The following is a 16368-nucleotide window of genomic DNA, read 5'->3' as shown; positions in this document are numbered from 1 at the left end:
AAAATAAAGTCTGTCACTGTTTCCATTGTTTCCCCGTCTATTTGCCATGAAGTGATGGGACCGGATGCCATGATTTTAGTTTTTTTTTAATGTTGAGCAAGACTATTTTTAAGCAACTTCTTTATAGTGGTCAGTGTGTAATTTTTTTTCAGTCACTTTGAGCCTGTGGCTACCTGGCCCTGAGCATTACATGCCTAGATAGAAAAGAGCAGTAGTTTTTAATTTCTTAAACAAACATTTTTTTTAGAAATTTCTTGGAGTCCTCTTTTGGTGGCTATACCTTTTATCAAGGAAAAAGGTGAATACAAACCTAACTAGTGAGGATGTGCCTGTCTGTTAGTAACGTACACTTTTATTAGCAGAGAATAAATAAACAAAATAGCTAGTAAATGATATAGGGGATTGAAATGTCAGAAGCTACCTCTTACTCGATGTCTTTCTCACTCTGCCAGCCAGACCATGAAGTTGCTAATTTCTTGAGGGAATGTTTATAAATGTTTTGGAGTACTCCTTTAGTCTTTTTTTCCCCTCCATTTGCATGTTCTACATGTTGATATTATATTAAACATAGTTTGGTTTCAACAAGGCATACAAATCAGGAATTGACCCAGGAGTTAGCAAACTCTTTAATGGAAAACACATTAACATTTTTCCATGTAATACAGAGACCCTGATATTGCAGTGTGCAAGCATCCATAAAAAAATCTAAGCAATTGATGTGCTCTGATAAAACATTATTTATAAAACATGAGGCAGGGTGTCTAGATTAACCCCTGGTCTATGCTATTAGTATGGAATTATTATTATTAATAGTATCTATCATTTAGGGACAATATCTGTCCAGCAGAGCTCACTAGAATTCACCAATTTAAAAAATTTTTAAATGTAATTTTACAGATTTGACTATAAGTACCAAAAGATCAGGTCTTCCCAGGTGGCTCAGTGGTAAAGAATCTATCTGGAATGCAGGAGACATGTGTTTGATCCTTGGGTCAGGAAGATCCCCTGGAGAAGGAAATGGCAACCCACTCCAGTGTTCTTGTCTGGAGAATTCCATGGACAAAGAAGCCTGGTGAGCTACAGTCCATGCGGCCGGAAGATAATCAGACATGGTTTAGCAACTACACAACACCAACACTCAAAGACCATGCCAAGGGACTTCCCTGGTGGTCCATTGGCTAAGAATCTGCCTGTCAAGGCAGAGGACATGAGTTTGATCCCTTGCCTGGGAAGATCCCACATGCTGTAGGGGCAACTAAGCCCATGTGACGTAACTACTGAGCCCACAATTTAGAGCCCATGAGCTGGGACTAGAGGAAGCCAGTTCACAGCAATGAAGAGCCAGCACAGCCAGATAAATAAATAAACACATATTTTTAAAAAAGACCATGCCAGTGAAATAGCTATTTTTCTGTATAACTCCTGTATTCTGGAGAAAAAAAGTAATTCTTTACATAGTATCTCAATGTAAATGTAAAAAAAAAAAAACAACCCATCATGTTAAGGTTAAGCACTCATTATTAGCAATTTATGAAACAAAACAGCATCAGTTATTGTTTTAATTTTTTACTGAATAAGACTAGACCTTTTTCTAAGCTGTGAGAAAAACAAGATGCATAATTACACATTTTTATGTGAAAATAAGGAGAAAAAATATCATAATCATGAAGAAAAGTGCCACAGAGTCAAGATTTGTCCCCAGGCTGGGGAGTTTAACTAAAGAATGTATTATCCAACTGAATATCCACTGAGTGTCAAGTTCCATTTAGTTCAGTTCAGTTCAGTCACTCAGTCGTGTCCGACTCTTCGTGACCCCATGAATCGCAGTACGCCAGGCCTCTCTGTCCATGACCAACTCCCTGAGTTTACCCAAACTCATGTCCATCGAGTCGGTGATGCCATTCAGCCATCTCATCCTTCGTCACCCCCTTCTCCTCCTGCCCCCAATCCTTCCCAGCATCCATACATGACTACTGGAAAAACCATAGCCTTGACTAGACGGACCTTTGTTGGCAAAGTAATGTCTCTGCTTTTTAATATGCTATCTAGGTTGGTCATAACTTTCCTTCCAAGGAGTAAGCGTCTTTGAATTTCATGGCTGCAATCACCATCTGCAGTGATTTTGGAGCCCCCAAAAATAAAGTCAGCCACTGTTTCCACTGTTTCCCCATCTATTTGCCATGAAGTGATGGAACCAGATGCCATGATCTTAGTTTTCTGAATGTTGAGCTTTAAGCCAAGTTTTTTACTCTCTTCTTTCACTTTCATCAAGAGGCTTTTTAGCTCCTCTTCACTTTCTGCCATAAGGGTGGTGTCATCCGCATATCTGAGGTTATTGATATTTCTGCCAGCAATCTTGATTCCAGCTTGTGCTTCTTCCAGCCCAGCGTTTCTCATGATGTACTCTGCATATAAGTTAAATAAGCAGGGTGACAATATACAGCCTTGACATACTTCTTTTCCTATTTGGAACCAGTCTGTTGTTCCATATACAGTTCTAACTGTTGCTTCCTGACCTGCATACAGTCAAGTTCCATACCTGTGCTGAATTTATCATCAAAATATTTCTGGTATCTCTTGCTCAGGGACAGACTCTAGTTTGGACTTGGTTATGTTTAGTGTCCACCCCATCACACCTAATTTTTAGTATGGCCCTCTCTGGACAGAATACCAATGCACTGGATTAGTATTTCTAAAATACATCTCTAGTTGGCTTAAGACTTCTATGAAAAAGTCTTCTGTAAGTTAAAAATACTTAGGAAAAACGGTGTTAACCACATTGTACTATGGGTTTCAGATTCTTTAATATAGTGATATATTAATACTATGATTTAATAATACACAAATTTCCCAAGTTTATTGAAAATGGACACCCATGCTCCTTTTTCATAGAATAACTTTCAAAACTATAATTTGGTTTAAAACACTTGGGGAAATGCCCACAGAACCATCCTCATTGTTCTTTCTTCAGAATTATCTTCTCTGTGAGCTTCCTTAGGGATCCTCTCTGCTGCATAGGGTGGCAGTCTATTATGTAATGTATTAACCAGAATTCAATGTTAATACCTGAGAGTGAGGTTCTATGTTTTATATATCCCAGGATTATTTGGGATTCAATGTTCAATTTCAAGTAGTTGGTCAAGCTATGATAGTACAGATCATATTGCAATGGGTTATGATATACATCTATATGCTCATATGTGTGTGCTAAGTCGCTTCAGTCATGTCCAATGCTTTGCGACTCTATGGACCGTAGCCTATCAGACCCCTCTGTCCATGAGTTCTCCAGGGAAGAATACTGGAGTGGGTCACCATGCCCTCTTCCAGAGGATCTTCCCTACCCAGAGATGGAACCCACATCTTCTGCATTGCATGTGGATTTTTTACCACTAGTGCCACTTGGGAAGCTCTCTATATGTTCTTAGATACAGATAAATATCACCCACCAGAGCATGAGTCTTGCTTATTCTTTTTTTCCTCCTATTTCTAAGACAGTATCTTATACATAGTAATAACTATTTTTATTGAAGGAAAGAATAACTTTATGAGTGAATGGCTTTAATGAAGAGATTTCTGATATTATATATTATATATTGCTTTGGGTCAGGAGAGGTTTTGGTGGCAACTTGAAAATCAAAGTATGAAGACCACTTTCACAGCACCCATCGATAGTACCTGCAAAACTCTGCTTAGAAACCCCATGAGTGTGAACAGGCTACTAATTCAATTCACATTAGGTACTTTTTTTTTCTCTCTCTCTCTCTGTCCCTCTCCACTTTGCCTTTTAATTTTCCTGAACTTTAACATAAAAATGGATCCACGAACTACATAATTTCCTTAATTTCATTTCCTTACCTGAATTATTGTCTGACATGCTTCAGTCTGCATGGCAAAAGAGAAAGAGCATGATTAGAGATAACAGTAATAATTTATATATTATCTGAGTATTTGTAGACATAGTATTTATTACCAGCTTCCACTGTATTTCCAAGAGATTGACAAAAGTAAAGATAGAAGCACTGAGTCACTGAAATTCACTGATTGGCTGATCCTTCAAGCTAGTATGTGGTGGAAACTTTAGTGGCATCCATGGCATAGTTTCTTGTACTCCCTTTTAAAAGGTGCTTCTTTATAATAAGTCACCTAATTAATAAGTAAGGAACATATGGTGGAAGTGTGTTAGTCACTCAGTCATGCCCGACTCTTTGCAACCCCAAGGACTGCAGCCCACCAGGCTCCTCTGTCCGTGATCTCTGCATAATAAACAATGTTCTTTTCCTTATGCATGTGATGAGATTCCTCAAAAAAAAAAAAAAAAAACAGCAAGATACTTGCCCCTCATGCAAAAAGTCCCCTGGTCTAGATCTTGCATGAGAAATATTTTATCTATAAAATATTTTATCTATATTTTTAAGCTGAGGCTTTCTGTTAGAAAAGATAGTCTTGAGGTTTGCATGAAGTGTGTGTAGTTTCTGTGAAAATGCATAAACTTGTATATACCAAGTCCTTCACTTTTTGCATGTGACCAGCGTTGCAATCATCAGAAAATTTAGTAGAAAAATAGTTGTAATAAATATGAGAGAGCATTCTCACAAATATAAAAGAAAGGTACAGATATTCCAAAGAAATGAGTAAAAATTACTAAAGGCAATTTATAAGATATTTTCAATTTTACTAGTGGTCAAAGCATGGCTAAAATGATTGATAATACCCAGTACTGGTTAATTTGCAAAAGCATGTATTTCCATACCTGATTAGTGGGAGGGTAAGTTAAGTCCTATTTTGAACTTACTATAAGCCACAGTTTTGTATGTTACACACAAATATCCATATAGTGACTTTTATGTAACAAATTTGGTTTTGTAGATCAGTGGAAAAGTGATGACCATTGAGAATTATCTTATGTGGCATTTATCTGCCAGTAAGCTTCATTTTTACATCTTCAGTCTTTGCATATCTTTTTGAAAAAGCAGTATGTATGATAGTAAGAGATTGTCTTGTGAAAACTTTCTGGAGGAAACTGATGCAAAGAGATACACAGAAAAGTACAAAAATTTCAAAGATGTGTCTATTCTTACTGCTCTGTGGTCTAGGGTTTAAAAAGAGAGACTAACCTAGAGTCTATCAATAGAGAGTAGAGAATATCTGACAGTATAGGGTATTGGTTAAAAGCTTAAGTTTTGGAATACGGCAGATCTGAGTTTGAATATTCACTCTGTTAACCCCAAGCTTTGGGATTGTGAGTGGATTGCTTAACATCTCTGATCCTTAATTTTCTCATCGATAAAATATAGACAATAATTTTACTTAATTTTTAATATTGCTATTATTAAACAGATTAATGCCCTTGAGTGCTTAGCACAAAGCCTCACATATTGCAAATCTATAGTCATTGAATGCTGTCAAAAGACTGTGAACTGAAATGTGTGTAGGTTTATGTATCTGAGGAATGTATGGAAGAAGATCCATCAATAGTGATTAAAGAGTTATCTTGGGAAGTGGGATTTGGGTGAATTTTCCTTAATTTTTTTTCTATAGTGTCTGAATTTTTTAACAATAATTGTATTGTCTTCGTCAGAAAAATTTAACAAACTATTTAAAATAGGGAAAAAAGCTAACTATAATATGTGAAAAATTGCACTGAAAGTATGTTTCAAACAGTAACAGTTGCAGTCTTTATTTTATTTTTAAAAATTATTGATTGGAGTATAGGTTATTTACACCATTGTATTATTTTCAGTTGTATAGCAAATGAATCAATTATATATACAAAACACATTTTTTTTTCAGATTCTCTCCCCATAGAGAACATTACAGAGGATTGAGTAGAGTCTCCTGCACTATACAATAGGTCTTATTACCTATTTTATATACGATAGTGTATGTATGTCAATCCTAGTCTCCCTATTTATACCAACTCTTCGCGACCCCATGAATTATACAGTCCATGGAATTCTCCAGGCCAGAGTACTCGAGTGGGTAGCCATTTCCTTCTCAAGGGGATCTTCCCAACCCAGGGATCAAACCCAGGTCTCCCACATTACAGGTGGATTCTTTACCAGCTGAGCCACCAAGGAAGCCCAAGAATACTGGAGACGGCTTATTCCTTCTCCAGGGGGTCTTCCCAAGCCAGGAATCAAACTGGGGTCTCCTGCATTGCTGGTGGATTCTTAACCAGCCAAGCTACCAGGGAAGGCCAACCTTCCCCAATTCCCCCCATCAAAACCATTAATTTGTTTTCTACATCCATTACTCTACTTCTGTTTTGTAAATAAGTTCATTTGTACTTTAAAAAAAAATTCTGCACATCACCAATAGCATATGATATTTGTTTTTCTGGGCATGACCTACTTTACTCAGTATGAATATCTCTAGGTCCATTCATGTTGCTACAAGTGGATAGCATTCATTCTCCTAAGGTTTAATTTTTTAAAGGACAAAAATGAATGAAAGAAAACAAAGAACAAAATAATATCTTTAATTCTGGTCCTTTTTTTTAGTGCTAGTCATTATCCTAGACTCTGAGGAAATAAAAAAGATAAACAATTCCAGGAAAAAAGGTACATAATAAAAAAAAGTAAATTCTTGTCATATTAGAAGGTGCAAGGTCCTATTAATGAAAGTAGAACAGCAATGAGAAATCAAGTGAGACCAGAATTGGTATATGTGTGCAGTTTTAAACTGGGTGGTCAGGGAAAGCCACAATGAGAAAGAAATACTTGAGCAAAAAAATTGAAGGGATGAGGGACTGAGACTTGCTTATGTCCAAGGGAAGAAAATACCAGGTGAAGTAACTAGCAAGTGAAAAGACTTAAAGGCAGGAGCATCCTGACATTTCTGAGAAACAGCAGGGAGATCATTGTGACTGCAGTGAAGAAACAAGGTGGGGAGAGGAACAGGAGATGATGTCTGAGAGTAAATGGGAGATGGGAGCATAGATGCTGGAGGTATTTGTAAATGCTTGTAAATGTGCTATATACTTAGAGTCTTTAGAGTTGTTATATCCTCGTAATGAACTGACCCTTTTATCATTATATAAAAATATTCTGTCCCTTTGTTATGGTTTTTGACCTAAAGTCTAATTTGTCTGATATAAATATAGCTACTCCTGTTCCTTTTTGGTTTCCACTTTCATGGGATATCTTCTTCCATTCCCTTACTGCAACTGATGTGTGCCCTTAAAGATGAAGTGAGTCTATTGTAGGCAGTATGTACTTGGACCTTTTTTTAAAAAAAAAAATCCATTTAGTCACTCCATGCCTTTTGATTGGAGAATTTAATTCATCTACATTTAAAGTAATTACTGATACATAAGGACTTACTGTGTGCCTGCACACATAGTTGCTCAGCTGTGTCTGACTCTTTGTAACCCTTTGGACTATAGCCCGCCAGGCTCCTCTGTCCATGGGATTTTTCAGGCAAGAATACTGGAGTGGGTAGCTATTTCCTCCTCTAGGGGATCTTCCCTACCCAAGGATCGAATCCTCGTCTCCTGCATCTCCTGCATTGCAGGTGTATTCTTTACTGTTGAGCCACCAGGGAAGCCCATATTCAACAATACATAGGGGGTAAAAAGACTTCCCATTGAAGGAATTTTGAGCAGAAAAGTAGCATATTACTCACATTTTGAAATGATCACATTTGTCAGATTGTAAATTTGCCAAAAGAAAATAAGGGTGGAATAAAGAAACCCATTTTGGAGGCTATTCCATGAATCCACCAATCTGGGTGAGAAATGATGGTTGCTTAGACTTGGATCCCTTGGGGTAATGAGAAAGGTTTAAATTCTATATTGAAGACAGAGAGACAACAGTATTTTCTGACAGTTTTGATGGGACTTGTAGGAGAAAGAGGAGTCAAAGATGAGAGAAATTTTTGCTATTATCTTTCAACTGGTTGTCAATCAATGTCTAAACATTAACAGATTACACCCATTTTGTACTAGGTTTCCAATTTTTATTTATTGATTAATTATTCTCCATCAGAGACTCTAGTGCATGCTTTGAGAAACTTGAAATGAGTAATTGATTCTCAGAGTTTAAGAAACTCTATTTCAATATGCTAAAGAATTCAGTCATGGGTCAAATTTTCTATATGATTATAAACATGAGAGGATGATATAGGCACAATATAATGGCACAATGTTTAGGCACAATGTTTTTAGATGTTCATCCTTTACTTAATATAAAATCATTTTAATTCTGGTCTTTTGAAAAGAATTCATTTATTCACAGACCATTTGGTGAATGACCTCTCTATAGCAGACATTCCACTAGTAGACAGACCTGAGGCAAATTGCCTACTTTCAAGGAGCCTGCCAACTGGTAGGAGATAGAAAAATGAAACTGAGTGGAGAATAAAATGAAATTAGTGGCTAGTAAGTTCCAAGAGAGCATAGAAGGAGGCACAGATAAATGTATATAGAGAATTCAGGAAAACTTGTAGGAAGGGTAGGAATTTACACATAATTATATAGGGATATGAAATGGGCATTCCAGATGAAGGAAACAATGAGTGGAGAGTAGAAAAGAGGATGGCCCATTTGGTTGATTAAACAGACATTTGTTAAGTCTAGAGGTTTAGGAGCGAAAGGATGAGTGGTGAAAGATGAGTCTTAAAGGAAAAGCAGTGTTAGATCTTGAACACCTTTATATACGACAATATGAGATTTGAAATGAATCCTGTGGGCAATAGGAATTAGCAAAGAAGTTCTCAGCAGGAAGACAACTTGATTAGACTAAGGCTTTAGAATGATTATTCAGGTAATACTGAGGAGAACAGATTGGAAAGGGAAGAGACCCAAACCTGGGGAATCAGTTGGTCTCCTGCAGTGGTCCTAACAAGGAAAGGTGAGATCCTGCCTTGAACAGTGCGGAGAGAGAGAACACACACACAAGAGCTACTTAGAAGGTATACTTAGTACAGCTTGGTTGAGAAAAACATATGGGTGGCTTGAAATGAGTCTAAGACGATCTCAGTAATCTGTATTTGGAAACTGACTAGAAGATAAAACCTTATTCAGTGTCACAGAGTAATAGGAAGAGAAGCATTTTGAATAGCAAGATGTGTTCAGAGTTTAAGGACTGATGGTAGCCAGGTGGCAATAACTAAAAACTTATTTGAAATTCTGAAGAAAGTTTGACTGGAAAATTATATGCCATTGATGAAAAATATCTTAAAATTTAACCTACAATTTTATAGAAATATAGGAATTTGTTTTCATATCACTAATAGCAATGGCAAAAGCTTTTAGCTATACATATATTTCATAAGAATGTTATTTGCATATCCCTGAATAGTAATGACAAGATCTTTTAGCTTCACACATAATTAATACATGCACTTTATAGATACCTATTAAACAAAACAAGACAAAACCCCAAAACAACAAATCGAGTACCAGAAAGATTACATTGTAACTGATACAGTCAAACGCTGCTAGAAGTATTGGAAATTGAAATGACATTTTGGGAACACTATGTCAATATGTTGCAAGAGTTATAAAGATGATCATAGGATTTTGCCTGGTAATCCTACTCCAGGTTATTAAAATGAATTTATTCAGTGTATATTAATGAAAATTTACCTTAGAGTCTACATGATAATAAGTTATAAGGGAATAATTTAATGTGTGTGTGTGTTTGTTGTTGTTGTTAAGTCTCTAAGTCTTGTTCAACTTTTTTGTGACTCCATGGACTGTAGCCGGCCAGACTCCTCTGTCCATGGGATTTGCTAGGCAAGAATGCTAAAGTGGATTGCCATTCCTTTCTTCAGGGAATCTTCCTGACCCAGGGATCTAACCCGTGTCTCCTGCTTGGCAGGCAGGTTCTTTACCACTCAGCCACCAGGGAAGTCCTTTTGTACACATTTACACAGTAGAAATATGAAGACTATGAAGAAACGTGGGAGGATATTTACATTGCTGTAAAAATATCAGTGTTTGTAATTGTCACAATTATCCAATCATATGTATATCAATAGAGACTAACTGAAAAACATTAAAAATAAAAACGATCTAAATGGTAATATTATAATTTTGTTTTACTTTTTTTGAAAATAAAGTTTGTCAGGACAAATTTTCAAAATCTTTTTTAAAAGGTTTATGTAATAAACTACAATAAAGCAAACCTGTGAATATAAACAGGCTACAACCACCCTTACTGAATTGTTTCTTGGCATGTGGAAAGAGTGGAGTAATAAAGGGGATCAATTGAATGGGAACAAAGCAGAGAAAGGAGAAGAAAAAGAAGGCAGAGGAATGAGAAGCTCGGGAAAGCAACAGTCTCACTTTGGCTCCATAAGGAGTCACCAAGGATGGTGGTGGTGATTTAGTCGCTAAGTCATGTCCAACTCTTGCAACCCCATGGACTGTATATAGCCTGCCAGGCTCCTCTGTCCATGGGATTCTCCAGGCAAGAATACTGGAGTGGACTGCTATTTTCTTCTCCCCAAGAATGGTACCCCGGGCATATTATCCGGTGGTGGAAGCCTCATGTTACAGCGAATGTTGCATGAGCTAGTGGGGGAACTGGACCACAGTGACCACCCCACCCCTTTTCCTTTACACCATGTCCTGGTTGGGCCATCACACTGACATGGCCTTGGGACATGCGTGCAGTGGAAGGTTTGAATTTAGACTGGTGGCAGGAGATGAGACAACTACGTTTCTTTTGTACACACATAAAGTTTCACTGACACTTTAACCACAGGAGGAGGAGAAAAGGCCACACGACGTGGGGTTAGTGTGAATGGAGACAAAAGAACTTTTTTTTCAAACTAAGAAAGCATCAGTATTGCAAAGACTTTCCGTGATTCCGCACCCACCTTGAAAGCCCCCCTCTCAGTACAGGAAGTGCTCTGACCACTGGGGGGGATAAAAGAGACTCAGAGGAGCCAAGGTTCTCAGCCTCTTGCTGCACAGCTCAGTAGGACCTCAGCCATGAGACTTCTCATCCTGACCTGCCTGGTGATCTGCAGTCTCGCTGCATACACTGTGGAAGGTGAGTCAAAGGTTATTTATGAGATAAGGAATGTCTAGGTGTGCAGTCAGTGGCCAGGCATTTTGGTATTGACTCAGGTTTTGAATGGAGTAAACTACTTTTTCCAAGCTAAGCCTCAGTCTCCTGAGCGCGAAATGGGAATAATTTGACTCTGGGGGACTTTGTAGATTTTGAAGATAGAACTTGATTACAGTCTAGGCTCCTATTTTTCACAACTAGGTGATTTGGGGTAAATTTCTTAACCTCTCTGGGCCTAGGTTTAATTATCTATAAGATAAATGTAATAACTAATTTGCTTACCTACAAGTAAAATGAAATAAATCTTATAATCATTTATCAGATTTCCAGGCAAATACTAATTTGCTTATTAATGTTAGGTGCAGCATAATGAAAACAATTGTATATACCTTTGAAGCTTTTGACTATTTAGTATTGATAAATTAAAAAAAAATTTACCCCTTTGCTGTTCACCTGAAACTATCATGACATTGTTAATTGGCTATACCCCAATACAAAATAAAAAGTTCAAAAAATAGAAATAGATATACCAGGGATTAAATGATGTGCTCGTTCAATAAAAATAATTGCTCCATATCTCAAAAAAATGCTTAAAAATGTAAAGCATTCATGATGGAGGAGTGAGCTAGAGGGTTAATGTTCTGAAGCAAATCAACGTTTTGTATTACAACAGAGATGACTGGAAGCTCATGACCTCATATCTAGGAAATCAATTTTTACCTTTAAGTGTGTAGGAGAGAATATTATTATTGCTATGAATGTTGTTCCCACTTGTGATAAATTTCTTGAGTTATAAAAGACCATGAGTACTAACAAATATCAATGACTTATATACAATCAATTAAACTTACAAGACATATCCAGATGAGATTTAGTTACACTGAGCCTTTCCTGAACATTCTACACATATTTCTTAAAAGATCTTTTTTTTTCCCAACTGGTAGGAGTGTATTATTCCTTATGCCTCTGACAAGATAGAATATCCTTTGGTTATAATTAATAACTCAGTTAACTTGCCTTTCAACCTCTTAATCTGCAGCCTTCTTACTTAGACTAGAATAGATCATGCATCTGCAAGGGTGCCCATAAATAGAGATGGCATTGTCTGGAACCCCTTGAAATTGGGCCCTGAATAAAAAAATATTGTTGAAATGAAAAAGTTTATACCAAGTGTTGTCTAAACCACGGCTAGCTGGCATTTTTCTGAGAAAATAGGCTGCCATATGATAGAAACCATGTATGAATAGGGGAATGAAGACTGATGAGGATTGCAGACATTTGAGTATTTCCCTTTCACTGGGTTCAGAAAACATACAGCATTAAAAATAAATTGGCAAATATAGAGGGTAAAGGATGTGCAGGCTGGATATTGAGTGATGGAAAGAGGAGATGAAGAGCAATGCTAGTGAATACCTGCTCACTGTCATGATTATAAAAACCTTCTGATTTCAGCAACACTACGTCAGAAAGCTCAGATTTGATCATTATCGACTATTATTTTAGATGCTTTTTGGCTTAATATTTCTCAGAGAAATATTCTGTTAGAATATTTGCTTCCCTGAGAAGCAAATACCAGTCTCTTCATCTTAGTTGAAAATAGGCACACAGAAACCTTCATTAGATTTTAGCAAATCCTTAACATTATTAACCCTCCCATGTTCTTTTCCTTTCTCCAATGTAAGACATTCTCAAAACTGAAAAATTTAATCTCCTTTTAGTCCTTCTATTGAGAATAAGAACTTTATGAAGTACATCCTTTATATATTTCACATTTTACCATTTAAAATAACACCTTTATTGATTCAGTCAGAATTGAGCTACCTCTCCCACATTTAATATTGACTGTCCCAAACTACTCTTTATCAGGTCATCCTTTGTTATTTGATTGATGACACTCTAACATTTATATTATTAGAAATTATATTTTATTTTTGTTTGCTTGGTTTTCTGTACAGGTGTGGGGAGTGAAGTTCTAGAAAAGAGCGTCTGTGTGAGTCTGACTACCCAGAGACTGCCAATTAAAAACATCAAGACCTACACCATCAAGGAGGGCTCCATGAAAGCAGTGATGTAAGTTTCTCTCCCCAAAGCTGGGCTTGATGGAACCCAGTGTACAAAAATGCCGCCCTCCTTGGGATAAATAAATTAACAAGGAGGAAGACCTCAACTTAGCCAACAGTCCTTTTGTTTTTCCATATTCACCATGTCTTTGTGTAGCCCCAAACAATGATGATGGGACGAAAAATTGGCAACCAAGTGAAGACTGTCACCCTCCTTTCTTATTTATCTTAACAGAAGAATCAGACTGGGAACCAGATGAATAATATGCTCGGTCCAGAAGGTTAGGTTTAGAGATGGCTGGATCAGATCAGGATTTGAGCACAGAGCCACACTGGTGTGGGATGGCTCCCTTCCCATCTCACCCACATCCCTGCCTTTCTCTTCCTTTTTGGTGTCCTGGAGTAGAATGCCATATTTTATCAATTGCCACATCTCAAGGAATAGAGTCAACAATGAGCCTACATGGTACCATTCTCTTTCTAGGACTTCATTTTTAAAATAGCAACACTTCCCAAAATATAATTACAACCTTACCACCAAAAATATGATAAAGAAACCACTTTTTGTCCAGAAAATATGATGAATGTGTTTAGATTTCAAAAAGAAGATGACATGTAATAAATAACCTGATGGCTTCAAATATCTAGTTTAATTACATCATTTGGTAGCAATGATGAGAAAAGGAACCTGCACAAAATTCTGAACAAGGAATCTGGGTATTATCTGGAGCTATTTTTTCTTCATGAAAAAAATAGACTGCAGAAGAAAGATTTTCATTTAAGATCTAATGTATCTGGAATACTGATTTGTCCAGTCATTGCTGCACAAGATCTCTTTTATACGATCTGATATTAACTTTTGGTCCCAAGGCTTTGAAGATGTGACTAATTTTGCCTATCTTTTCCTTGCATTGCAGATTCATTACCAGACGTGGCCTTAAAGTCTGTGCTGATCCCCAAGTTGACTGGGTGAAAAAAGTCGTCCGAAAAATAAACAAGTCCACCAGGAGAAATGTGAGCCAGACCAAGCCTACAGAAGCCCAACAATCCCCCAATACAGCTGTGACCCTGACTGGGTAGTGACCTTCCAGCACCTTGTCCCCTCACTAGCCAGCCACCTCATTTCTCTTTAAAGCTCATGGACTTATTACATTATATTCACCTTTTATAAAAGTGCTGCGTGAATCTATTTTCTTAGATTTTTATTTTTTTACTGTCTTTCATATTCATACAGATGCTCTAATTAATAAATATTTATTATTAAGAATAGTCCCAAAGTGTATTCACTACATATTGGGGAAGTTAATACATCATTTGTGTCCCTTTTCTGTTCTAATTATACTTCCTGTTGGTAGCATCCATGATGGGAGAGATTATGGTCAGTGTTTATCAGAGATGAAAGCTATATTCATCGTTTTTAGGCTGTAGCATTAAATGATTCTCTACACATGAGTCATAGGTGACAACTGTAACAATGACAATTTTAGCTCTGTTTCAACCTGTCTTCATAATGGAGTTCTATTTTTATGGATTAAACGCAAAAACGATCCAACTGCTACTGGTTCCCCATTATGAGGGTTCACTACTCAAAAAGAAGCTTCATCAAGTTTGATCTTGAGCACATTCTCATACCTCTGTGTTTCATTTGATCTATAGAGAAAAGAAAGAAAAGGAAAAGACACAGCTTGTCAATTCTTTCATTTGTCATGGTAGCAAAGATTATACTTTTAATGAAAAGATACTTTATTCAAACAAAAATCAAGTCTTCCCAAATTGGGCAATGAGCTTACTGCCTTTCTGTGATTTTCACAACTGTCACTACTCTAGTTATCAACACACCATGCTTTTTTCCTCTTGGCCAGTAAGTTTTTAGTATCCCCACACTGTCACTTGGGACATTTGTTGAATATGATCACAATTTGCATTAAAGTTTATAAAGTTTTAACGAATATTACTTCATCTACTCACTAAACATCTCAGATTCATGCCCTCCTGTATTCTCATTAAATTGTTCATTTGATTCATGTTTATGATTCCATTATTCAAGTAGCTGATAGTGTATACATCCATTTCTGTCTGACTTTAGATAGTTAAGAAACTGATCAATTCTTGATAGTTTCAAAGGAAGGGAAGGAATTAACTGTTCTCTAGTCCTAAGGGGACAACCAGCAATACTAAGTATTTTCAGAGGGTAACTGAGGGCATTTTGTAGGAATCAAATCACATCTAGTCATAGTCATCCAACTATTCACCAGAGAGGAAATGATTAAAACACTGCCTCTTAGCCAAGAGTGGGTTATCTGTCATTTCTCACTGCTATTTGCTTACAATAATGTTCAAAACTGGTCTTAAAGGAAACACAAAGAAAAAAACACCTGTTTTATGAAGGGTGAAACCTAGCAAATCACAGATGAAAGAAATGTTTCCTGATTGAACATGTACTTGAATTTCTCAAATGTCTCCCAAGTTCTAGAAATTTTCAGTTCAGTTCAGTCACTCAGTTGTGTTTGAGTCTTTGTGACCCCATGGACTGCAGCATGCCAGACCCTGTCCAACACCAACTCCCAGAGCCTACTTCAAACTCATGTCTATCGCGTTGGTGATTCCATCCAACCATCTCATCCTCTGTCACCCCCTTCTCCTCCCACCTTCGATCTTTCCCAGCATCAGGGTCTTTTCAAATGAGTCAGTTCTTTGCATCAGGTGGCCAAAGTATTGGAGTTTCAGCTTCAGAATCAGTCCTTCCAATGAATATTCGGGACTAATTTCCTTTAGGATGGACTGGCTGGATCTCCTTGCAGTCCAAGGGACTCTCAAGAGTCTTCTCCAACACCACAGTTCAAAAGCATCAATTCTTCAGCACTCAGCTTTCTTGACAGTCTAACTCTCACATCCATACGTGACTACTGGAAAAACCTTAGCTTTGACTAGGCGGACCTTTGTTGATAAAGTAATGTCTCTGCTTTTTTATATGCTGTCTAGATTGGTCATAGCTTTTCTTCTGAGGAGCAAGCATCTTTTAATTTCATGGCTGCAGTCACCATCTGCAGTGATCTTGGAGCCTAAAAAAATAAAGTCTGACACTGTTTCCACTATTTCCCCACCTATTTGCCATTAAGTGATGGGAGCGGATGCCGTGATCGTATTTTTCTGAATGTTGAGTTTTAAGCCAACTTTTTCACTCTCCTCTTTCACTTTCATCTAGAGGCTCTTTAGTTCTTCTTCGCCTTCTGCCATAAGGGTGGTGTCATCTGCATATCTAAGATTATTGATATTTCTCCTGGCAATCT

The 16368-nt window shown here is 37.1% G+C and overlaps 1 protein-coding gene across 1 annotated transcript; it reads left to right on the top strand.

The window, feature by feature from the left end:
* Window positions 1–10910: 10910 nt before the first annotated feature.
* LOC145504587 (lymphotactin-like) lies at window positions 10911–15098 on the top strand. Its single transcript, XM_081485679.1, has 3 exons — window positions 10911–11000; window positions 12974–13088; window positions 13996–15098. Exons 1-3 carry the CDS (start codon window positions 10940–10942, stop codon window positions 14156–14158), a joined length of 339 nt encoding a protein of 112 aa, XP_081341805.1. The 5' UTR covers window positions 10911–10939; the 3' UTR covers window positions 14159–15098.
* Window positions 15099–16368: the final 1270 nt, after the last annotated feature.

Source organism: Giraffa tippelskirchi, chromosome 5 (assembly GCF_054371585.1).
Source record: "Giraffa tippelskirchi isolate mGirTip1 chromosome 5, T2T-mGirTip1v1.2.pri, whole genome shotgun sequence".
In the NCBI taxonomy this organism is placed as follows: Eukaryota; Metazoa; Chordata; class Mammalia; order Artiodactyla; family Giraffidae; genus Giraffa; species Giraffa tippelskirchi.
The sequence above is the reverse complement of the archived record's forward strand: the minus strand, read 5'-3'. Positions and strand labels throughout refer to the sequence as shown.